At 40.7% G+C, this 26,518-nt stretch overlaps 1 protein-coding gene and 1 long non-coding RNA gene across 2 annotated transcripts; both read left to right on the forward strand.

The window, feature by feature from the left end:
- The first annotated feature begins 1,617 nt into the window (after positions 1 to 1,617).
- On the forward strand, positions 1,618 to 26,011 carry LOC133708074 (uncharacterized). The gene is made up of 4 exons (XR_009845553.1): positions 1,618 to 2,777; positions 2,869 to 3,413; positions 25,047 to 25,135; positions 25,227 to 26,011. It is a non-coding gene; the product is annotated as an uncharacterized LOC133708074 (long non-coding RNA).
- On the forward strand, positions 4,659 to 6,643 carry LOC133713156 (uncharacterized). Its single transcript, XM_062139274.1, has 2 exons — positions 4,659 to 5,075; positions 6,581 to 6,643. Exons 1-2 carry the CDS (start codon positions 4,734 to 4,736, stop codon positions 6,641 to 6,643), a joined length of 405 nt encoding a protein of 134 aa, XP_061995258.1. The 5' UTR covers positions 4,659 to 4,733.
- Positions 26,012 to 26,518: the final 507 nt, after the last annotated feature.

A 26,518-nucleotide genomic window follows, 5' to 3' on the forward strand; every position in this document is an offset into this window, starting at 1 on the left:
AGGTTGAATCTGAGTTCTTAGTGGAGATAAAAATTGAGGGATAAGGGAGCAGAAAATGACTTAAACAAATTCCATTAAGTGTTTAAGTATTCAAACCTAACATTCCATTAATGTTTAAGTGCTAAAACCTAACCCATTATGGTTGTTTAAGGCCAAATAGTGTTGCTTGGTAGCCTATAAATAGAGGCTACAACATAGAACTAGACACCAATTCATACAACACAATTCAAAACATCTCTAAGATGATCTAAGTTCTCTCTAGAGTAACCTCTCTAAGAGCAACTCCTCTCCTTCTCTTTCTCTTATCGGTGATCACATTCCTAGTCCTAGTCTTCTCAGAAGCCGACTTTCAGTGCCACCAAACCCTCTGTCAACGTACTTCGGTCCTAGTCTCCTCGGGAGCCGACGGTAGTGCCACGACCAAAAACACCACAAAAGACCAATTCATACATCAAAACATCTCTAAGATGATCTAAGTTCTCTCTAGAGCAAACCTCTCTAAGAGCAACTCCTCTCCTTCTCTTTTTCTTATCGGTGATTACACTCCTAGTCCTAGTCTTCTCGGAAGCCGACTTTCAGTGCCACCAAACCCTCTGTCAACGTACTTCGGTCCTAGTCTCCTCGGGAGCCGACGGTAGTGCCGCTACCACAACGGTTACAGAACCAGCCAAGCAAGGGTAACGCCCTAGCAACCCAGCCAAGCTAAAGTCACGCTTTAGCAAGTTCTCAATACTTCCCGGTGATGTCGCTCTGCTCAATCTACAATATTGAGTATCGATTGTGTTAACAAGAAGAAACTTCAGCAAAGTCCTCACCACGAGGCATAAAGAATCCCACGACGAGGTTGGTGCTCTCCTCGTCTACAATCGCTTGATAGAAGTCAGGTCAAGGGACACCCCCGACGACCGCACCCGAACGGTGCTGGCACGCCCACGCAAGAAAAGAGACTGTTGACCAGCTCAAGAAAAACTGGAGCCAAACAGTTTTTATTATTTTGGGTTCGACCAATTCAAGACAGAATGTGTCTCTTAATTACAATCCCTTGTTACAGAGAAACACCCTTTGATTCCATTTATGAAGAAACCAATTGATGGGATGGGATGTGTGTTTGTTTGTTTGTTTTTGCGGCTGCACCCGGATATTTGAATGGGTTGCCTACGTACCCTTGGAGGGGGATCAAGCCACTCGTAGTTCAAGAGTTCCAATGAGTGAATGACTCATTGGAGGGCTTTGATTTTGGAATGAGAGTAGTGTTTGGGACGAATTTGGTTTAAGTGGACCAGGGATTCGATTTTTGTGTTTAGGACGCGGTTGCATCTAGATAGATTTGGTTCTAGATTGCCTACATACCCTTTGCGGTTTCAAACCACATGTAGTTCCGGCATTTGAGATTTAAATGAGTAGATGACCCATTTATTTTGGATTTGTGTTTGGGAGATTTGAAAGGTTTAGAGCCTTTGAATTTTGTGTGATTTGGGAATGATTTGATTTTCTGGTGCTGGGAGAATTTGACTGGAGTCAATGATTCATTTGGGACTGGCTGAATTTGACTGGTGGAGTCAGGGATTCTGTTTGGAGTTGCGGTTGCATCTTGTAGGTCGCTAGACTGCCTACATACCCTGTGAAGGGATCAAACCATTGTAGTTCATTAGAATTTGTATTTCGGTTTTGTACCGACTTTTTATCTGACGGATGTGTGTATATTTTTTTGAACCCGTCAAATGTATTTCTTTGGGACACCCAATTTGGTAGAGTGTCTGTTGATTTGACCCAGACCTGATGTACTGAGATTTGCAGTGGGCCTTGTGATTTGGAATGGGCTTTGTGTCGCCTTCTTCACTTATCGGCGAATCATATTACGGAACCATAGTGATCTACTTCAAGTGAGTGATTTGCTTCAAGTGATTTGGGCACCCATCTTGAATTCTTGACTAGCTTTGAAATGGGCTTGCTTCCCGATTTTTTCATAGGAGGCCCGGCTAGTTTGACTTAGACAGAATTTGTCTTGAGGCTCTGAGCATATCACCGCTTCACCGTTTTATAGACAAAGTGAGAGAAAGCCAAAGCTTAATTGTTTATGGTTTTGATTCTTCCAAGCACCTGGACGTGGCCATGTTCCTTGTAACTTTGCCATTTAATTCCCATTTCAAAAGAAAGCTGCTTTTGAATCATGCCTTGAAGCACACTATATTTTAATAATCATGCTTTAATTGCATTTTGTCTTCATGTGCTATTGATCAGTTTCCACCGCCAAAAATTTCTTCACAGAGGACATTATTATCATCACTTTGGCCTTGTCTCTTTATGCATCAAAGCTCAAAGTTCTATTGCTTTTTTTAAACACCACCACTTGTCTTCTTCTTTTATTTGTTGCTTCAAAAGCTTGTCTACCATGATTAATATCATCAAGGTAGATTATCAGCCTTGCATTATATTTTAAACATTGCTTTTGTTTTCTTTTGACCAAGAAGAGTCCACGTAGTGGACATTGGTGTTGGACTTGCATGTCGTATGAATTTGAGGAGTGCCTTGTTCCTTGTTCCTTTCTAGCTTTAAATAGAACAAAACTGCAGCATAGCACCCTCTAGCTTCATATTGTCATCTTCTCCTTCTTTTCCTTCCAGACCAAGTTCTTTTTGCCATGCTTCATAATCCGCTGTCTGATGGAGCCTCTTGTGAACGCTGCAGGTACAAGTGCAGGCAGGGACTTCGACAGCAAGTGCAGGCAGGAACTTTGACAGCAAAAGCCATTTCCTTGCTGGGATTTGGTGGAGGAAGTGAGTCCAGATTTCTTGTGGAGAAGTGAACAAGCTTCTGTATCCTCAGCTTAGTCCCAAGTTTCTGATTCCCTTTCCTCCTTGCTTGCAGGCTGCTAGTCTGTTCTTTGTGTGGCTTGTTTTGCAAGTGGTGCAAGGCCATCTGTTTTGTTGCGGTGGACAGGAAGGCAGGAGGTGGATGGCTTCTGGGCGGTGACCTTGCTGACTTTCAGAACTCGTGGATACACATGTATCATATACGAGATTGCGACCGTTCGGGGATCTCCATAGCTCCATGGTGACACAGGTACAAGAGACGCTGCATTTTTTTTGCCAGGAGAGCACCATCATTTGTTGAAGAAGCACCACCATCAGTCCTTCATTAGGAGAGCACCATCATTTGTTGACATAGTGGTCCTTCACCAGGAGAGCACCTCATGGGGATGGTGTTGTGGTTTTGATGCGTGCCAGAGAGACTATTGTGGGCAGCAGCTTGACTTCTCCGTGATTGCCGATGTGGTAATCGCCTTGGTCACCAGCAGGAGATTATGAGGATGTAAGCAACATAGATACTCCAGAGAGATTTTTGGCCCTGCTTCATGGATCTTAACACTTGACAATGTCTGCACCATGAAAGGAAAAGTTCAGTAATTTCAGGTGATAATCATTATATACCTGTGACTTATGGAGCTTCTTCTACTGAAACGCGGTCCTCCGTCTGTGGCTTCTCTTGGAAAGCTTTAAGGATGGAATGGTGTAGGACTCTGGTCTTGTGTGAACTCTCTTTTTTTTGTTCTCCTTTCTCTTGTGTGCCTCCGTGCTGCTGGCTTCTGCTCTTTAATGTTGCAGAGCTTTCACTTCTTTTTTGTTCTGCTCTCTAGCCTCCTCCCCCCCCCCCCCCCCCCCTTCCCATCGGTGTGGTAGCTCTTTTTATAGGAAAGTAATGGATGAGGTGGAGCTGAGGATGACTCCAGTTTGAATTTGAAATGATTTGATATTCAAAATCGGTTTGACCGAGTTTGTAGGTGTTCGGCCAGCCCCACAAAGCTGCTGGGATTTGAATTGATGATAACTATCTTGGCTTTGATCTCATCATAATTTGAAAAGTCCAACTAACTATTTGGACGTTAATTTGCATGCATGAGCCAAACAACTTTGAAATTTGAAAAAACTGCATTATCTCTTCCAACTCTAACTGTGGTTGATCTCATCAGCTTCCTCTTTTTTTGGTTTGAATGTACCTGGCCTCTTCTTTTGTCAACACTTGCTTTTCGTTTGCTTTTGTTACTCTGTCTTGCAACTAATCTTGAAGTCATCATTTCATGCATAATTGATGCAACCTACTGCATTTGAATTCCCCAAGATAACATAATATTATCATAAGAAATAATGCAGCAAAGCCACCTCTCCAAAACTTGAACGTCACTCTCTTTTTTTTCTTCAAGGACGTCTCTTTTTTTTTTTTTTGGTTTCAACAGTGACATTAGTCTTTAAAGTGATAATATGAGTCTTCATAGATGAAGAAATGTTATTTAATAAAATGGATCATTCATTAATGATAATTTGAACTTTGACGGTCAAACATGAAATTTATAAATTCATTGGAAAATCACCCCAACTTTTTTTTTTTTAAATCAAATACAACAACTAGTCTATTGTAAGTCGAATTCACAACTTACTACTTACAAATAAGAGACTTATGTCACTAGATCAAATGGTGCAGGGCAAATCACCCCAACTTTTAACACAAGAGATCAACCATACCCATATTTAGTTAAACCTAAAAATAAAAAGTGAGAAGTCAAATTTTGAAAATCAGGTTCACATCACCCATCAAAGATTCTCGTTCTCGTTGGGCTTGAATCGCTTGATGGCTTCTTTCAAAATCTCCAACCCAACCCAAAATCCTCCAATCCATTTTCCCTCAAAACCTTCTCGTTTCTTAAACCCTCCCGGCCAACACCCACCACCCCAACAATGGCGACCCCTCGCTCACTCTACCGTACCCTCCTCCGCCCCTTCTCCACAACCACTAAACCCTCTCGCCATTTCTCCGATCCCAAGAAGGAGGAGGCGAAGCTAGCGGAGCTGCGCAGGTACTACAATCTACTGGTGCTGCGCAGAGACTACGTGAAGCATGTGAAGGAGGTCCGCGTCAAGTCCATCATGGAGGTGGAGCTCATGAGGCTCGAGATGCTCCGCGTCGACGAGGCCCGTAAGGAAGCCCAGAATGAGCAGACCAGGAGGCTCAAGGCCGAGGCCGTCAGGGTTCGCGCTCAAAAGCGGGAGGCTGCCAAGCACGAGACGGAACAAGCACTAGTATGTCATTTGTTTCCTCTCTGTTTTCTCTACTTTTGATATTTGTGGCTCTGGCTTTGCTTCAGATTTAAGCTTTCTATTTGGTTTTGATTCTCTGTTTTTGGTTAGTTTCCTAAGGACAATCTGGGATTCTTGAACCCTTTTTGTTTCTAAGCTTCTTGTTCGCTTTATTGATTTTAGAGGTAATGTTGATGATTCACATTCACAACATCTGAATGTTGAGGACAATAAGGAAGTAGAACCCACAACAACCTGATATGTTGTGTTATTGTTCTATCCAATCCAACTGTTTCTATAGAATGCTTATTCAATTGCTCAATAATGTATAATGGTATACTCCGACCTTAAGCTGAAATCAATATCCACTATGTGAAATTACTTGAAGGACCAATCTTTTATTGGTTTTTCCTGGCGAGGTTATTATACGCTGAGACACTGAGTAGCCTGCTTCTATTTCAGAACTTGTCATTGTCTCTGGAATGCTTTACCATGTAGATATAGGTAAACACATTACTGATGTGAATTCGAAATTTAGATTGTTTCTCAATTTAGTGCTCACACTTTCAGTGCAAGTAGCTTGGGTTTTATATGGTGAGTGTAACTTCTCAAGTTACTGACAATAGTTACCCTAGACCTTTACGTATCTTATTAGCATTCAGAAAGAATGCTGTAGGTCAGCTTTCATTTCAGGTTGTTCTTTATTATGTTCTGTCTTTCCTATCTTGCTCATAGTTGCGTTATATGTTTCTGTAACCAATTGTTGTAATATTTTGGAAAATTGAGAATTTTGTACTACTAAACCACTGCTCTTTAGATCAACTTCAATGTCCTTGTTAGCTATGATACTTATGATTTTGTGACATAGAAAATATTGTCTACAGTCTGCATAAGAATGAGGATTAAATCTCTAGTGAACTTTTACATATCAACTGCTATATTATCTATACAAATCTAAGGATGGCGAGATTCCTTTATAGTAAACATGTGGTTCTAGCTTTTTTAACTGACTCTGTCCTGTTGTTGTCTGGTTTTCACATATATCTAAGAAATGAAATTGTATCAATTGTCGATGCGACTTCCTTTGACCTAGTATTTTCTGTGACATTTGGAATTTGTTATTTTGTTCATATCTAATGAATGCAGAGTTTTTGTTGAATTTCTTAGAATATAATCTAAAATGAGCGAGTCAATTGCTTATTCTGAAATTTATGCGAGTGTGCTTCGGGTTTCTTGTCTCGAGGAAGGTGCAACTGGAACCCTGGTTAATTTGGGAACCTCCATATTCCCTCATGATTATTCTATCTCAAGATGTTTGCCGTGCACCTAGTTGTATAGTAGTTGTGGTGTATAGTAGTCAGTGCAGCTTGTATGCCCATTGTTTGCGCTCAGATGTATATGTCTTGGTGTCCTCTGTTGGTCTTTGTTTTATTTTGTTTTCCATATTTCTTCCATTGTCTTTTGTCACTTTCATGTCTAATGTTTTTTTATTTTGTATAAATGCACAGTTAAAACAGAAAGCAGAAAAGCTTGAGAATTTGAAGAAGAAAGAAATGCTTAGGGAAAAATAAGTAACTATTGGTGCGATTTAATGCAGAAAGTGTTAGAGTAAGAGAACGATATGAAACCGAGAAGGATTATTGGAACTGAATTGCATTATCATTGACTGAAAGAAGCTCTGTATAAATAGAGCGTACAAAACAAACTAAGCAAAAAATCTGGAACAACTACCCATGACTAACAACTCCTAAGTTCATGGGATTTCCCTAAAGACTTGGTAAACAAAACAAACTCCTAGTAGACTAGGACGTTTACTTATTCAAAGCTAATTCAAAACATAAAACACTTAACAATTGCCCCCTTAAACTGATAGTCATCAAGACATCAGTTTAATTAAGAAACTCCAGCAAGTCAATCCACGTGCATCAGTAATATCATCAGCAACTTCTTTCAAAGAACACATACCAAGTAGTTCTCGCAGCCTCATAAATGTAGCAACCTTGAGAGGCTTTGTTAGGATATCAGCAATCTGATCTTCACTTTTACAATGAACCAACTCAATGATGCCATCCTTTGTCAAATCACGAAGGAAATGGTACCTTACATCAATGTGTTTGCTCCTGCCATGTAACACCGGATTCTTTGACAACTTGATGGTAGAACTATTGTCACAATAAACTGCAGTAGCTTCCACCTGAGGAAATTTTAATTCTCCAAGCATTCTCCTTAACCATACTGCTTGACAGGCACATGATGCTCCGGCAATGAACTCAGCTTCAGTTGTTGACAAAGAGACAACTTGCTGCTTCTTTGATGACCAAGAAACAGCCCCACTACCCATCATAAACACATAACCGGAAGTACTCCTTCTATCATTTACATCCCCAGCATAATCACTATCAGTAAACCCAACAAGTTCTGACATTTCTCCCTTCTTATAAAAGATACCAAAATCAATTGTACCTTTCAAGTAGCGTAACACCTTTTTTGCAGCGAGGATGTGTTGCTCAGTTGGATGCTCCATAAACCTGCTAATAAGGCTTACTGCAAACATTATATCAGGCCTTGTGGCTGTGAGGTACATCAGGCTACCAACAATCTGTTTGAAGAACGTGCTGTCAACCTTCTTGCTTTTAGGATCGTTAGCCAACTTCGATCCTAGTTTAGGATTTTTAATCAACTTCAATCCTGGTTCTGCTGGGATTGCAACAGAATTGCAGTTCTTCATCTCAAACTTCTCCAACACCTCCAGTGCGTACTTCTTTTGTGTAATGAAGATTCCAGTTGCTGATTGTACTACCTTGATACCAAGGAAGTAATGCATCATTCCCAGGTCCGTCATATCAAACTCCTCCATCATAGACTTCTTAAAATCATGAAACATCAGCTCATCATTTCCTGTGTAGATTAGATCATCTACATACAAGCAAACAATCAAATACTTCCCTGCAGCTCCACATTTGATGTACAAAGTATGCTCATAAGGACACTTTTTGAACCCAGCTCCAGCAAAGTAGGCATCTATACGGCTATACCAAGCTCTAGGTGCTTGTTTAAGCCCGTAAAGAGCCTTTTTCAGCTTGTAGACTTTCTTCTCACTACCTTTTTGCACATAACCAGTGGGTTGATCAACATACACCTGCTCTTGCAACTCTCCATGCAAAAACGCAGATTTAACATCCAACTGAAAGATAGGCCATGCATTTTGTGCTGCAACTGAGATCACCAACCTGATTGTGTCAAGCCTCACAACTGGAGCAAAAACTTCCCTATAATCAACACCATACTCTTGCTTGTATCCCTTTGCTACCAACCGAGCTTTGTGCTTCTCCACTTCCCCCTTTTCATTCAACTTGGTCTTGAAGACCCATTTCACTCCTATAGTCTTCTGCCCCTTTGGAAGATCAGTAAGCTCCCAAGTGTCATTCTTCTCTATTGCTCTTATCTCTGCATCCATAGCATTCTGCCATTTCTTTTCTTTGACCGCATCCTCAAAAGTTAAAGGATCACAGTCTGCAAATAAAATCAAATGAGCAACTTGATCATCATCAGAAAGTTCATCTCCACTTACATAGTCAATCATCCATGCAGGTCTCTTCCTGTTTGTTCTTTGAGATTCTGAGCTTGGAGCTGCTGCTTGAGCTTCATGTATTGGCTGCTCATTTGTCATGTCTTCGATAGGAGAGATTTGCAGCTGCACTCCTACTGTAGGAGGGATTTGTTGCTGCACTCCTAATTGTTCTTCATCAAAGCTCACAGGTATTTGCTTCTGTTGGGTGCTCTTGTCTGCCCAATTCCATGTGCTCTCCTCATCAAAAACAACATCTCGGCTGATCACAATCTTCTTCGTGATGGGATTATACAATTTGTAGGCTTTGGACTGCTCACTCACTCCAAGAAATATGCATTTTTCACCCTTGTCATCAAGCTTCTTTCTTTTTTGATCTGGAATGTGAGCATAAGCAATGCAACCAAATATTTTGAAGTGATCAACAGCAGGTTTACCTCCATTCCACGCCTCTTGTGGAGTCATATTTTGAACAGCAAATGTAGGGCTTCTGTTCAATATATGAATGCTCCAATTTACTGCCTCCGGCCAAAAAGACTTCCCAATTCCTCCTCTTGCAAGCATGCTTCGTACCATATTTACAATAGTACGATTCTTCCTTTCACAAACACCATTTTGCTGTGGTGTATAGGCTGTAGTAAGCTGCTTCCGAATTCCATGCAAAGCACAAAAACTCACAAACTCCTGTGAGTTGTACTCACCACCACGATCAGTCCTCAGGATCTTAATAGGTCTGCCAACCTCCTTCTCAACTAGAACTTTAAAGCTTCTAAATGTAGCAAGAGCTTCTGATTTTTCTAACAAAAAATAAACCCATGTTTTCCGGCTATAATCATCAACAAAAGAAATAAAGTACTTCTTTTTACCATTAGATTCCGGAGAGATGGGTCCACATATGTCAGAATGAACTAGCTCAAGTGGTGCACGAGCTCTCCAGGCTTTTCCTTTTGGGAATGACTCACGATGCTGCTTGCCAACACAACAATCTTCACATACTTTGTTGGAGGGAGGACAGATTTGAGGAAGACCAGTAACCATCTTCTTCTGATATAGTGTCTGCAATCCATTAAAATTCAAATGACCATAGCGAAAATGCCATAGCCATGTTGAATCTTTTATCTCTGTCAAATGGCATGAATGAGCACTCTTGATTCGCAGCGGAAACAATCTGTTTGGGGTCATCTTTACATGAGCAATTAGACCTCTTTGAGGATCATAAACTTCACAAGCACCTTCCCTGATTGTAGACACATATCCCTTCTCTTGAAGCTGACCAATACTCAACAGGTTACTCTTCAAATCAGGAACATAGAACACATTGGAGATTGTTTCAATATGATCAGCTTTAGTTCTAATTCGAATATCACCCTTGCCCATAACATTCACAGTAGAATTATCACCAAACCTTACAACAGTGCGAAATGCTTCATCCAAAACAGAGAAAGATGACTTACTACCGCACATGTGATTGCTACACCCGGAGTCTAAGTACCATGTGTTTACTTCAGGCTCCTCCTTCACATGCAATGCCATCAGAAGTGTCTCTTCTTCCTCTTCCTTTTTCTCTGCAAAATTGGATTGCTCCCCATTCTTTTGCTTGTCTTTGTGAAGCTTCACATGACACTCCGAACGAAAGTGACCGAGCCCATGACATCTGAAGCATTCAACTTTGGACTTATCAAAATGCCCCCTGCCTCTACCTTGGGAATTTGAGGACTGATGATCGTAGGAGTGAAGATCATGTTTGGTCCTATCGTAGGATTGAAGATCATGTCGGGTCCTACTGCCACTGCCATCTCGAAAGCCTCTGCCTCTACCTCTCCAAGTCCCACGACCTCTTCCTCTTGTTGGAAAACCACCATTTGTTGCTACTTTCAAGGCTGCTTGCTCCTCTCCATTATTTCGATTGAGTTTTTGCTCATGTACGAGCAACGAACTCTGCAGCTCATCCACTGATAACTGATCAATGTCTTTGGATTCTTCAATGGAGCAGACTATGTAGTTGAACTTGTCAGTCAAGGAGCGAAGTATCTTCTCCACCACAGTAACATCTTGCATCTGTTCGCCATGGGTTCGCATCCTATTTGCCACCAACATAACTCTTGAGAAATAATCTGAAACAGACTCACCAATCTTCATCTCAAGGGTCTCAAATTCTCGGCGTAGTGCTTGGAGCTGAGAGCGTTTCACTCTTGCATTGCCTTCATACTTCTTTTTCAACGAGTCCCATATCTGCTTCGCTGTGTCCTTTTGGAGAATGGTCTCCAAAATTGCGCGGTCAATTGCCTGAAAGAGGTAATTCTTTACCTTGAGATCTTTCAGCTTCAACTCATCCAATGTCCTTCTCTGTGCAGCCGTCATCCCCTCTCCAGTGGCAGGCTCAGTAAAGCCTGTCTCAATGAGGCTCCAATACTCCTTCGACCTCAGGAAGTTCTCCATTAGCATGCTCCAATGGTCATAGTGACCATCAAAGCGTGGTATTGAAGGTTGCACGTAGTTGTTCTCTGTTGCCATAACCCTTGCTGCTGCAAGACGCACAAAGCTGCTGCTTTTCACCTCAGGCCCAGTGGGGGCTCTGATACCAGATTGTTAGAGTAAGAGAACGATATGAAACCGAGAAGGATTATTGGAACTGAATTGCATTATCATTGACTGAAAGAAGCTCTGTATAAATAGAGCGTACAAAACAAACTAAGCAAAAAATCTGGAACAACTACCCATGACTAACAACTCCTAAGTTCATGGGATTTCCCTAAAGACTTGGTAAACAAAACAAACTCCTAGTAGACTAGGACGTTTACTTATTCAAAGCTAATTCAAAACATAAAACACTTAACAGAAAGACACAAAATTCAACATGTATCTGATTCTTCACTTAACAACAGGTATCTAAATTCCAACAGAATGTAAGCACTTACCAAAATGATTAAAAGGGAAAACGAAAATGTGGAAAATAGATGTGACATTACCTTGCCTTGAGTGAGCATGAGGCGGTGCAGAGACGGCACCTGCTGCATTTGAAACCCTAGAGAGCTCCAGCAATCAACCTCGAGTATCCGAATCGTAGACTGCGAGACCTTCCACGCCGAGACGCTTTCCCCGGCGGCAATAAGGTCGGAGCGAGCCTTCTCCACGGCGCGGTCGATTCTCTCCAGCTGCTCTTTCGAGTTCTGGGACGAGGCCTGAGCCTGAGGATGAAATGCTGAATTGGAGAAGTTCTTGGGGGCGAAGCTAGGGTTTTGGATTGGGAAATTATTGGGAGGGAAAGGTGGATAGTTGTGGGGTGTGAAGGAGGCGAGGTTTGAAAGGTACATGTATAGATTGAGGGGGTTTTGAAGGGATAAATTGGGATTTAGGGGAAGTGGCGGCAGCGGTGGCTGACTCCATGGGCCGCCGGAGGAGAGAAAAGGAGGTGCGTTCATAGCGGGAAAGATGAAACAGAGTGACTACTGAGAGTTGCGCCAACTCCCTGAACTCTGTTACAGGTTGCCTAGTCGGGTCGGGTGGCTCAGTTTTTATTTTTTAGTACAATTTATTTCAATAAATTACCAAACAAATTGACTGACGTCATACCTTTTTTTTTCTTTTAACAAATCAACAACTCATATAAAGCAACTAGTACAATGTGAGTCAACTAGTACAAGGTGAGTCGAATTCACGACCTCCTACTTATAGAGGAGAGACTTATACTGCTAGATCAAACGGTACTAGACGAAATCATACCTCCTATTAAGTACCAGTAAACACTTGTTTGGGTATATAGTTCTTTATCAAAAATCAACTACTCTATTGCAGTATCCTTAGTCGAGTGGCTCGGTTTTATTTTGGTTTGACAGGTGACTAGGTTTATATTTTTTTTTAGTAATGTTTATTAAATAAATTATCAAACAAATCGACTGCAATCATAGCTCCTATTAAGGGATCACAACCACGATAACCAACATGCAGTAATCTAAAACTTTAGGAGGTGGAGTAATAATTTAGTTTGAAGGCGAAGTGGAGCCTATTCTGCTGCAGTACACATGACCTCTTTCAAATGAGAATATTTAGTTTTAGATTACTGTCGATAAAACTTTCATAAAAACTGCAGCAGCAAAACACGTATAGAGATTATGCTTATGAGGTGGAACAGGCAAACCATCATGTTTCAAAACCTACAACAAAGAAGATGATCGAGGGTGATTTATCCAATCCCCTAAATCCATCTTCTTTTTAGCTTGCTTAGCAAGCAAATCCGCAACAGCGTTTGCTGATCTCTTAACTAACCTTCATATCGATGTGCAATTATTCAAATCAAATTTAGCTCTTCTACTGTTTTTAACAAGAGGGTAGATGCTCCAATCACAGCTAGAAATACCCTTGGACACAGCAATATATATTGTACAACTGCTCTTGAGTCCATTTCCATAATAACAATGCATGGCAATGATGGCATGGGGGCATCAATGTCGATCCTTTGCTAGAGAGTAGAGACAAACCATCGATCATTTCCATAAACATCACTTTTTACTCTAGCAAATACCCCTATAGGATTTGGATCAATCCATCTGCTTAATTTCTTTCACTAACTTGGATCTCATGTTAATATTTGTTAGGAATCTACTATCATATGAAACGATTTAGGTATAATTAATGCTAACTGTTTTCTTTCCTAAATTGTCAACTATTGTAATTTATCTTCCGCTATAACTTAAGATCGAACTACATATATTAATTGGTAATTGCTGTAACTTAGGATCGATCTGTATTGGTAATTATTGTAACTTAGGATCTAGATTACTTCCCATCATAGAAGGTAGACTAGTTCCCCGGCCAGTTGTAATTATCATCAAATCGATATATCGAATATCAATTTACAATATTTAATTTGCCGGGTGGCCGGCCGAAATTTCACACTTTGCATTCTTTACGTTGCTTGTTTATTTAATTTCTGCACATCAATTAATAACATAGGAAAACAGTTGCTCAAACTAAAATATTGATCGATGCACAACTGACTTGGTCAAGTTCTTCTTTCCCTAGTCACCATCGAGCATGGTTATATAATTCTGCCTTTTTGTTTCTTATTGTAGTCTTCTTTTGCAATAAATTACTTGGTATAAGAAATGGTTTCTTCCACAAAAACTAAAAACAAACGGTTGACTTATATAATCTTGATGTTTAATTTGTTTGTATCACTATGTTTGCTCCATTTGTTGAATCTCCTGGTGGGTTGGTCACTCGGCTCCATTTGTCCTCTGTTTAGGTTTACATATATTGTTATGTATTCCACTTATAATAGCTCTGGAACCCTTTTGTTTACAGAGCTCTAGTCAGTCAACAATTACATAAAAATGGCCTGCAAAGCAAAACAATAATCATTATCTGGAGACCTTTTCCAATTCCATCATTATAAAAACCATACCATGATCAATAGTTCAATACCAGCTCTTTACTTTCCCTCATCAGCTGTCTGAGAGATTAACCAAAATGAAAAATATGCTCAGCTTTCTGCTATTGGTATTTGCTATCTCCGTTACATGCTCCCCTGCAATTGGCAGTAAATGTATCGGAGACCAGCAGGTATCATTGCTCAATATCAAGAAAAGTCTTGTATTCAATGCTTCACGTTCATCGAAGCTTGTTTCGTGGGATTCAAGTACAGATTGTTGTTCTTGGCTCGGCATTACATGCAGCAATGATGGACGTGTTTTCGGTGTTGACATCAGCGGAGAATCTATCTCAGGTGGAATTGACAATTCCAGCAGTCTCTTTCATCTTCAACACCTTCAAAGCCTCAACTATTGGCTGACAACGCACTTGGTAATGGCCGCTCTCCAGTAATTCCATCGGCCATTGGACAGCTTAAGAATTTGAGGTATCTAAATTTATCTCACAATTTTTATCTGGGCCAAATTCCCATTCAGATTTCATACTTGACCAGGTTGGCAATTCTCGATATTTCTTACAATACTGAGTTAAAACTTAAGAGCCCAAATTTAAACATGCTGGTCCGAAACCTCACAGAGCTCACAGAGTTGCATCTTAATGAAGTCCAAATATCAGCACAAGGGCGTGATTGGGATCAGGCCATATCATCTTCTCTTCCAAATTTGAGGGTGCTAGAATTGTCCAATTGTGGTCTTTCAGGTCCTATCCACGAGTCCCTTGCTAAGCTTCAATCTCTATCAGTGGTTCAATTGAAATGGAATAATATCGCTGCACCAATTCCAGGCTTCTTTGCCAACTTTTCAAATTTGACTTTGTTGGATCTCAACCAATGCAATTTGCAGGGAATATTTCCCAAAGAGATCTTTCAATTACCTACACTGCAAAGCATCGACCTTTCAGGGAATCCAGAACTCCATGGTTCCTTGCCAGAATTTCCAAAAAATGGATCTCTCCAGTCCTTGTTTCTTTCTGGATCAAACTTTTCAGGGTCGTTACCAAACTCGATTGGCAACCTTGCAATGTTGTCCAAACTAGAAATTGCATGGTGCAATATCACTGGACCATTACCCAAGTCGATGGCAAACCTTACAGAATTGGTTAATCTGGACATGATTGGAAACAACTTTCAGGATTCAATTCCATCTTTTGATAGGGCCAAGAATCTGGAGAGCATAGACCTTTCTTTAAATGGTCTAACTGGTAATATCAATTGCACCACTTGGGGAAACTTTTCAAACTTATTCTCTCTCAGGTTCAGTGACAATATGCTCGAAGGTAATATCCCATCCTCTTTATTTTCTCTTACCTCGCTGAATATTTTGATTCTTTCTGACAATTAATTCTCAGGTCAATTCCCTGAACTTTCTAATGACTCTTTCTATTCCATGCGAATTCTTTATTTGGGAAGCAACAATCTGGAAGGTCCAATACCCATGTCCATCTTTAATTTTCGAGGGCTTCAGGGTCTTGATCTTTCTTCAAACAATTTTAGCGACTCATTTCCTCTTGATGGTTTTCAACATCAAAAAAACCTCGAAAATCTTGTTCTTTCGTACAACAACATTTTTCTTAGCTAGGATGCTAGAAATTTCTCATATCCATCCTTCCCTCAATTCTTGGTTTTGAGTTTAGCTTCAGGAAATTTGAGAACATTCCCTAGTTTCTTGAGAAATCAATCCCAACTGGACACCTTGGACCTTTCAGATAACCAGATACATGGCGAGGTACCTAATTGGATATGGAAGCTCAAACATCTTTATTCACTAAATCTTTCATGCAACTTCCTAGATACTTTAAAAGCTTCTTCAATATCCAATATCACTTCTCTGGGATTGCTCGACCTTCACTCCAACAAATTTCAAGGACAAATCCCAACTGTCTCATCACCAGCAGCTTTTTATTTGGATTACTCGAGGAATGGTTTCAACTCCAACATACCAACTACCATTGGAGATAAGCTTGTTGAAACTGCATTTATTTCTCTTTCGAGCAACAACCTCCATGGGTTCATTCCACGATCAATATGCACATTACTTCTTCTTGAGGTTCTTGATCTGTCTAATAATTCTCTAAGTGGTACGGTTCCTCAGTGTTTGGCTACAATGACCACTCTTGCAGTACTTAATTTGAGGAGGAACAATGAAAATATCAAATGGAACACAATCTATCTAGTTTGAGTCTTAACAATTAATCAAACGTGCAATAAGAACAATAAGCACGTACACAGAAATTGCTGACGCAGTGTAAACCTCACCACTGAGGAAACTTCACTGCGTGGCTTTTGACGTAGCCAACACGAATAATCAATCCAATATGAAACAATCAAGTTTACAGTATACAAGTAGTGTTGTTCATAACACACACTTTCACTTAGCAACAAATGCTAACTTGTTTTACTACTGTTCTAACTTCTAACTAGATCCACATAGAATTCTAGTCAACCAATCTACCACTTCCTAGTACTCAATCGTCTTACTGATCTTGAGAATGAACGTGATTAATTATGCAAAGGAATTCATGAAACAAACAATGAGAGTTTTCGAAAACAATTTGAGCAAGAACCTAAGTGGTTCAAGAAAAATAATTTTTGCACCGAAAAACCTCTCTAGGGTAACTAGTTTCAAAACCTTTTTATAGGGAAGCAAGACTCCCCCTCAAACAAAACATTTATCTTAATCACAGAATAAGATAAATATGGAAAGGTTATTTAAACTTTTTGAACAAGTAATCGGATATGCATACACAAAGAGATTTTGAGATCAATTAAAATCAATGCATATCTATTTAGAATCATGCAACATATGATATGTATTAAAGACACCTCAATCTCAAGATCAGTGAAATAACTTCCTTGAATCTCTCTTCATGATTTGATTCTTCGATCCTCTCTTACTTGCCTTATGTCACCGAACAATTAGGAGAGACATTCTCCTAATACTTTACATATCTGTTGTCCTTGAAGCCTTTGGAAAAGTCATGTGTTGAAGAGAGTAGTCCAAATACTTACAAACAATCTTACAAAGGTTGGCATGTTCTCCAAGAATTGCAATCTAGAAACTCTTGACATCAGTGAAAATCATATACAAGGTCAGTTTTTAAAATCTCTTGTCAACTGCACAAAGTTGGAGGTTTTAAACCTTGGAAACAATCGGATAACATATCCTTTTCCTTGCTTTTTGAAGAACACATCCACTTTGCGTGTCCTTATCTTGCGTTCGAATAAGTTTTATGGACACATTGGATGTCCAGAGACTAGTGGAACTTGGCCAGTGCTTCAAATCATTGACCTAGCCAACAACAATTTTAGTGGTGAAATACCTGCTAATGCTTTGATGACGTGGCAGGCAATGATGGCTAAACAAGATGATCCCCCATCAAAGCTCAATCACCTTCAATTTCAGGATGTTGGAGATTATAGAATTTATTACCAGGATACGATTACAGTTATCAACAAAGGCATAGAGATAGAGCTGGTAAAGATTCTAACTGTCTTCACCTCGATTGACTTCTCATGCAACAAGTTCGACGGATCAATACCAAAGGAAATTGGAGAACTCAAATCTCTGTATGCCCTCAACTTGTCAAATAATGCTTTCATAGGAGCAATTCCAGCATCCTTAAGTAGCTTGAGTCAACTAGAGTCGCTAGACCTCTCAAAGAACAACTTGAGCGGGCAAATTCCACCACAGCTTACACAGCTCACTTTCCTTTCATTTTTGAATCTTTCATATAATCAACGTTTGGGAAGGATTCCAAGCAGTAACCAATTTTCAACATTTCCAGAAGATTCATTTGAAGGTAATAAAGATTTATTCGGGCCTCCTTTAAACAAAGATGACACATCAAGGTTTTCACCGCCAACATCATATAAATTTCATCCAAATCAGAGAGATCAGGTTGATTGGGATCTTATCAGTGTTGAAATTGGATTTATATTTGGGTTTGGAATTGTCATTGGGTCACTGTTTGGCTCCAATTTTGCTGCAGCTGGTCAACAGTCTCTTTTCTTGCGCGGGCGTGCCAGCACCGTTCGGGTGCGGTCGTCGGGGGTGTCCCTTGACCTGACTTCTGTTGAGCGATTGTAGACGAGGAGAGCACCAACCTCGTCGTGGGGATTCTTTCTGCCTCGTGGTGAGGACTTTGCTGAATTTTCTTCTTGTTAACACAATCGATACTCGATGTTGTAGATCGAGCAGAGCGAGAACCACCGGGAAGTGAGGAGAACTTGCTAAAGCGTAACTTTAGCTTGGCTGGGTTGCTAGGGCGTTACCCTTGCTTGGCTGGTTCTGTAACCGTTGTGGTCGCGGCACTACCGTCGGCTCCCGAGGAGACTAGGACCGAAGCACGTTGACAGAGGGTTTGGTGGCACTGAAAGTCGGCTTCTGAGAAGACTAGGACTAGTAGTGTGATCACCGCTAAGAGAAAGAGAATGAGAGGGAGAGGAGTTGCTCTTAGAGAGGTTTGCTCTAGAGAGAACTTAGATCATCTTAGAGATGTTGTTGTTGAATGTGAATGTGTGTTTTAGAATGAGAAGAGAAGGTGTTTATATAGGGAAGAAAAAGAAGAGTGAAATGATGAGTGGAAGAAAAATAATGAAAGTGGAATATGAAAGTGATTTGTAAAATATGGAAAAGATAGAGAAATGATGAAATGAAAGCAAGGCATGAAGGTGCAACAACATGGAAGTGATGATGATCTATTAAAGAGATTGTCTTGAAAAATATATCCAAGGAAAAGAAGAAAAGCATCTAGCTTTCTTCATGTGGGTAGGAAACATGAACATGTGAATATTGAGCTGGTTTTAGGTCAGTTTCTGCCCCTTTATTCCTTCAATTATTTCTCCAACAAGCATTCCTAATTTCACTATGACCTCTTCATAAAAAATGTTCCATTATGAGTGTAGATCACCCTGGCAAAATTTCAGAATTTTTGGTATAGTGGTTGGGCCGAAAACGCTGCTGGACCTCTTACAGGTCCAGTTTTCCAGTTTTGCTTCTGCAAAAGATTGGACTGATTGTTTGAAGGCCTTCCACTCAAAAAAATCTCTTGCACTCTTCATAAGAAATGATCCTTGGGCTGTCTAGAATGGATCTGGAAAGTTTCAGCACATTTCGATTTCATTTGGTTAGTCTGCCACCCGTCCTTCCTTGTCTAGCTCGGTTTTTTTCCTAGCCGAAGTAGGAAAATATGCTAAAGTTGACTTGTCATACTTCCATAGTAGGCTTTATTTAGCCTCTAAATATATATTTCGAGCTTGTCGACAATATATAGCTTGAGCCACTGACATTGGCTCAATTTCTCCAAGACACGCCTCAATTTCTCCAAGACAACGCCTTGTCAGGCCAAAATGTTTATTTTGGATCCAAACATTGCCCCCCAGACCTCGAAGTCAAAGGTCTTCGTCTTGACTGAAGAGGTCTTGAATCAACACTCCTCTTATAATGTCGTTGCTCCAAAGCCACTTGTATTGGCTTGACTAGAATTACTTGAACAGTAGCCTCTCTCCCTCTTAATTATACATAGTGAGCATACATATATTAATCGCCAGTCTTCCTTCGCGAACCATCCTTTGCGAGGCCATGTAATTAAAACCACTTCGCTGCCAACAATTCGCAACCCAGCTTTCGCCACAATTACTGACAAAAATATTGATTTGACCTCCTCCACTGCTAATACCATACTAGGCATATTAAATGCCTCTTGTATATGTGCCCAGACCAATACCAATGGCCTCTTAAGTATATTAGCAAGTTCCAGCCACTATTAGGCAAGAACACAATTTTTTGTATCCTCCGCGACGCACAAATTTGAAACTCTTTTTGTATTTTTTTTTTTTTTTTTTTTTTTTAATAAGACATTGTGAATCAAGGTTTAGACATGCGGCCCAAGTATAGTCGTCTAGACACAAATTTTCTTTCAAATCCTTTGGGCAACCTTACTGAAATGGCCAGGTGGGGGAGGGCGAACAAGAGAGGCAGAATCCATTTTGGCATGAGCTACTCCCACATAGTGGTTTAGGCCCATTTGCACGCACTTCTGGATTCAAGAACCTGTCATGAACGTTGTCCCCTTTCTAGACACCATTTCACATAGGCTATACTTACTAAGATGAGAAAGGTCATAAGTATGAAGACAGTTCAACAAGTGTTAATAAAAGCCGCCCTTAACCTTAAGGGACCTGAACTAGGCACCAATAAGGAGTTTAGGCCAATATTAACAAAAGAGACTTCACCTATTCCGTTATGATTCACAAATGACGAAAATAAAAATGAAAAGTGAAAATTGACAGGAAATTTAAAAACAAAGAAAGAAGTTAGCAGCACTATATTTGGCTAACCTCCAGAAGGCCACGGGGGAGGCCATCTATGCTTCACTCCAAGCTCCGATGTATCAAAATTTGTAGGGTAAAAATCCCTCCTGTGAGAGCTTGTAGGAAAAGAACAAAGATACTTCTCCTTGAAGAATTTGGAGGAATTTGGCTCGAGAGAGGGGTAATCTTGCCCCCCAAGTATCTTTGTTGGTTGACGAGGCATGATCTTCAATTGCAATTTGGGAGATGACGGTGTCCCAAGATCGGCTTTGTCGCCAACTGTCGCCAACTTCTCTTGATGAAAGGGATGATCATGGGTCATATCTTGCCCCCCATGCATCTGATCAGTAGCCACATATTTGGCTTGATCAGTGGAGACATCAGATATTTGTTCAGAGACAATTTTCTTGTCTGAAGAACAATCTTGTTGATGACGTTCTCCATAAGTAGCCTCTATGTAAGGCTGTGATTCAACAATGGGCAAGCTACTTTCTTCTTCTGCGACGGGCTGGTCGAGTGGAAGGTTTTTGCTTTTAAATTGATCGCCTCTTATAGGCAATTCAATTTTGGTAACACCATCTTCGCGCGCCGCTTCTTGACTTTTCAAGGAGCTCTCTTGCTTTGTGTTGATGGCGTCAACCTCCCCATGTTGCGAATCCACAAGAGTTGCAGTCAGATTGGCGTCATTCTTGTGCATGGTCGCGGACTCCGATGAGGTCTGTTTGTGCTGGGTCGCGACGACATTCATCGACTGCTGGTGGTTTTCTTGGGCTGGTTGGGTCACGTCGGCCAGCTGCTCCCAAGTCTGCCACGAATCTTGTTGGGCTGATTGGAAAAGTTCATCCATCCTCTTCTGCTGCGCCGCCAGGACATTTTTCAAATTCGCATAATACGAAGCAGTGTTCTGTTGAAAGATAGCAAGTCGCTCCTCTATGCTCGCATTCTCCGGAATGGGAATGGGCACATAGCCTTCTATCGTCGCCATGACTTCAGGAATTTCTTTTGGTAAAGATTTTCCTCTGGCATCCCAATGATGGTGAACACAAAAAGACTCTGATATAGTCCCACTGGGCGTGCCAAAATGTTTGTTTTGAAGCCCGGTGGTTGAATGTCTTCAAGAAAAAAAAAATTCTAACCTTGTCCCACCGGGTGTGCCAAAATGTTTGGCTCCAATTTTGCTGCAGCTGGTCAACAGTCTCTTTTCTTGCGCGGGCGTGCCAGCACCGTTCGGGTGCGGTCGTTGGGGGTGTCCCTTGACCTGACTTCTATCAAGCAATTGTGGACGAGGAGAGCACCAACCTCGTCGTGGGATTCTTTGTGCCTCGTGGCGAGGACTTTTGCTGAGCTTCTTGTTAACACAATCGATACTCAATATTGTAGATCGAGCAGAGCGACATCACCGGGAAATGTTGAGATCTTGCTAAAGCGTGACTTTAGCTTGGCTGGGTTGCTAGGGCGTTACCCTTGCTTGGCTGGTTCTGTAACCGTTGTGGTCGCGGCACTACCGTCGGCTCCCGAGGAGACTAGGACCGAAGCACGTTGACAGAGGGTTTGGTGGCACTGAAAGTCGGCTTCTGAGAAGACTAGGACTAAGAGTGTGATCACCGCTAAGAGAAAGAGAAAGAGAGGGAGAGGAGTTGCTCTTAGAGAGGTTTGCTCTAGAGAGAACTTAGATCATCTTAGAGATGTTGTTGTTGTGTTGTGAATGTGTGTTTTAGAATGAGAAGAGAAGGTGTTTATATAGGGAAGAAAAAGAAGAGTGAAATGATGAGTGGAAGAAAAATAATGAAAGTGGAATATGAAAGTGATTTATAAAATATGGAAAAGATAGAGAAATGATGAAATGAAAGCAAGGCATGAAGGTGCAACAACATGGAAGTGATGATGATCTATTAAAGAGATTGTCTTGAAAAATATATCCAAGGAAAAGAAGAAAAGCATCTAGCTTTCTTCATGTGGGTAGGAAACATGAACATGTGAATATTGAGCTGGTTTTAGGTCAGTTTCTGCCCCTTTATTCCTTCAATTATTTCTCCAACAAGACTTCATTATATTCCTTCGACTTCTTCATATGAAATGTTCCACTATGAGTGTAGATCATCCTGACAAATTTTCAGATTTTTATTCCATGTGGTTGGGCCGAAAATGCTGCTGGACCTCTTACAGGTCCAGTTTTCCAGTTTTGCTTCTGTAGAAAATTGGGCTGATTGTTTGAAGGCCTTCCACTCAAAAAAAACTCTTGCACTCTTCATAAGAAATGATCCTTGGGCTGTCTAGAATGGATCTGGAAAGTTTCAGCACATTTCGATTTCATTTGGTTAGTCTGCCACCCCTCCTTCCTTGTCTAGCTCGGTTTTTTTCCTAGCCGAAGTAGGAAAATATGCTAAAGTTGACTTGTCATACTTCCATAGTAGGCTTTATTTAGCCTCTAAATATATATTTCGAGCTTGTCGACAATATATAGCTTGAGCCACTGACATTGGCTCAATTTCTCCAAGACACGCCTCAATTTCTCCAAGACAACGCCTTGTCAGGCCAAAATGTTTATTTTGGATCCAAACAGTCACCTTTGTTTTGCAAGAGATGGAGGAAATGGTACTGTAGAGCTATTTGTAATATCCTTATAAAGATATTCCCTCAACTAGAAGAAAGAATCTCTACATAAATCAAAAGTTGAGGCAATGATTTGTACTAGTTTATCATCTAATAAATTCAAATAAGGACAATGAATTAGTCCTCGACTCGCTTCTTAAATGGGTTATTTTGTTATTTTGTGTTTTTTTTTAAATCATTTTTTTTAATGTGGTTTTCTTGTGTGATGGAATGAAGTAAATATGTTACGATAGTTCCTCAACTTTCTCATTTAAATAAATTTTTAGTAACTGTTGAGGAAAAATATGCACACAGTGAGCGTAAATGTCACCCAACATAATTTCACTCGTATTCCTTTAGTGAATAGAGTTTTTATTAATTTGGGTTCGACCCATTCAAGACAGAATGTGTCTCTTAATTACAATCTCTTGTTACAGAGAAACACCCTTTGATTTCATTTATGAAGAAACCAATTGATGGGATGGGATGTGTGTTTGTTTGTTTGTTTTTGCGGCTGCACCCGGATATTTGAATGGGTTGCCTACGTACCCTTGGAGGGGGATCAAGCCACTCGTAGTTCAAGAGTTCCAATGAGTGAATGACTCATTGGAGGGCTTTGATTTTGGAATGAGAGTAGTGTTTGGGACGAATTTGGTTTAAGTGGACCAGGGATTCGATTTTTGTGTTTAGGACGCGGTTGCATCTAGATAGATTTGGTTCTAGATTGCCTACATACCCTTTGCGGGATCAAACCACATGTAGTTCCGGCATTTGAGATTTAAATGAGTAGATGACCCATTTATTTTGGATTTGTGTTTGGGAGATTTGAAAGGTTTAGAGCCTTTGAATTTTGTGTGATTTGGGAATGATTTGATTTTCTGGTGCTGGGAGAATTTGACTGGAGTCAGTGATTCATTTGGGACTGGCTGAATTTGACTGGTGGAGTCAGGGATTCTGTTTGGAGTTGCGGTTGCATCTAGTAGGTCGCTAGACTGCCTACATACCCTGTCAAGGGATCAAACCATTGTAGTTCATTAGAATTTGTATTTCGGTTTTGTACCGACTTTTTATCTGACGGATGTGTGTATATTTTTTTGAACCCGTCAAATGTATTTCTTTGGGACACCCAATTTGGTAGAGTGTCTGTTGATTTGACCCAGACCCGATGTACTGAGATTTGCAGTGGGCCTTGTGATTTGGAATGGGCTTTGCGTCGCCTTCTTCACTTATCGGCGAATCATATTACGGAACCATAGTGATCTACTTCAAGTGAGTGATTTGCTTCAAGTGATTTGGGCACCCATCTTGAATTCTTGACTAGCTTTGAAATGGGCTTGCTTCCCGATTTTTTCATAGGAGGCCCGGCTAGTTTGACTTAGAGAGAATTTGTCTTGAGGCTCTGAGCATATCACCGCTTCACCGTTTTATAGATAAAGTGAGAGAAAGCCAAAGCTTAATTGTTTATGGTTTTGATTCTTCCAAGCACCTGGACGTGGCCATGTTCCTTGTAACTTTGCCATTTAATTCCCATTTCAAAAGAAAGCTGCTTTTGAATCATGTCTTGAAGCACACTATATTTTAATAATCATGCTTTAATTGCATTTTGTCTTCATGTGCTATTGATCAGTTTCCACCGCCAAAAATTTCTTCACAGAGGACATTATTATCATCACTTTGGCCTTGTCTCTTTATGCATCAAAGCTCAAAGTTCTATTGCTTTTTTTAAACACCACCACTTGTCTTCTTCTTTTATTTGTTGCTTCAAAAGCTTGTCTACCATGATTAATATCATCAAGGTAGATTATCAGCCTTGCATTATATTTTAAACATTGCTTTTGTTTTCTTTTGACCAAGAAGAGTCCACGTAGTGGACATTGGTGTTGGACTTGCATGTCGTATGAATTTGAGGAGTGCCTTGTTCCTTGTTCCTTTCTAGCTTTAAATAGAACAAAACTGCAGCATAGCACCCTCTAGCTTCATATTGTCATCTTCTCCTTCTTTTCCTTCCAGACCAAGTTCTTTTTGCCATGCTTCATAATCCGCTGTCTGATGGAGCCTCTTGTGAACGCTGCAGGTACAAGTGCAGGCAGGGACTTCGACAGCAAGTGCAGGCAGGAACTTTGACAGCAAAAGCCATTTCCTTGCTGGGATTTGGTGGAGGAAGTGAGTCCAGATTTCTTGTGGAGAAGTGAACAAGCTTCTGTATCCTCAGCTTAGTCCCAAGTTTCTGATTCCCTTTCCTCCTTGCTTGCAGGCTGCTAGTCTGTTCTTTGTGTGGCTTGTTTTGCAAGTGGTGCAAGGCCATCTGTTTTGTTGCGGTGGACAGGAAGGCAGGAGGTGGATGGCTTCTGGGCGGTGACCTTGCTGACTTTCAGAACTCGTGGATACACATGTATCATATACGAGATTGCGACCGTTCGGGGATCTCCATAGCTCCATGGTGACACAGGTACAAGAGACGCTGCATTTTTTTTGCCAGGAGAGCACCATCATTTGTTGAAGAAGCACCACCATCAGTCCTTCATTAGGAGAGCACCATCATTTGTTGACATAGTGGTCCTTCACCAGGAGAGCACCTCATGGGGATGGTGTTGTGGTTTTGATGCGTGCCAGAGAGACTATTGTGGGCAGCAGCTTGACTTCTCCGTGATTGCCGATGTGGTAATCGCCTTGGTCACCAGCAGGAGATTATGAGGATGTAAGCAACATAGATACTCCAGAGAGATTTTTGGCCCTGCTTCATGGATCTTAACACTTGACAATGTCTGCACCATGAAAGGAAAAGTTCAGTAATTTCAGGTGATAATCATTATATACCTGTGACTTATGGAGCTTCTTCTACTGAAACGCGGTCCTCCGTCTGTGGCTTCTCTTGGAAAGCTTTAAGGATGGAATGGTGTAGGACTCTGGTCTTGTGTGAACTCTCTTTTTTTTGTTCTCCTTTCTCTTGTGTGCCTCCGTGCTGCTGGCTTCTGCTCTTTAATGTTGCAGAGCTTTCACTTCTTTTTTGTTCTGCTCTCTAGCCTCTTTCCCCCCCCCCCCCCCCCCCCCTTCCCATCGGTGTGGTAGCTCTTTTTATAGGAAGATGAGGTGGAGCTGAGGATGACTCCAGTTTGAATTTGAAATGATTTGATATTCAAAATCGGTTTGACCGAGTTTGTAGGTGTTCGGCCAGCCCCACAAAGCTGCTGGGATTTGAATTGATGATAACTATCTTGGCTTTGATCTCATCATAATTTGAAAAGTCCAACTAACTATTTGGACGTTAATTTGCATGCATGAGCCAAACAACTTTGAAATTTGAAAAAACTGCATTATCTCTTCCAACTCTAACTGTGGTTGATCTCATCAGCTTCCTCTTTTTTTGGTTTGAATGTACCTGGCCTCTTCTTTTGTCAACACTTGCTTTTCGTTTGCTTTTGTTACTCTGTCTTGCAACTAATCTTGAAGTCATCATTTCATGCATAATTGATGCAACCTACTGCATTTGAATTCCCCAAGATAACATAATATTATCATAAGAAATAATGCAGCAAAGCCACCTCT

This window comes from Rosa rugosa, chromosome 5 (assembly GCF_958449725.1).
Source record: "Rosa rugosa chromosome 5, drRosRugo1.1, whole genome shotgun sequence".
NCBI classification, from domain to species: Eukaryota; Viridiplantae; Streptophyta; class Magnoliopsida; order Rosales; family Rosaceae; genus Rosa; species Rosa rugosa.

Coding starts and splice junctions, on each gene's coding strand:
- LOC133713156 (XM_062139274.1), top strand. CDS start 4,734: ATGGCGACCCCTCGCTCACTCTACCGTACCCTCCTCCGCCCCTTCTCC. Junction 5,076..6,580: donor ACGAGACGGAACAAGCACTA/GTATGTCATTTG, acceptor ATAAATGCACAG/TTAAAACAGAAAGCAGAAAA.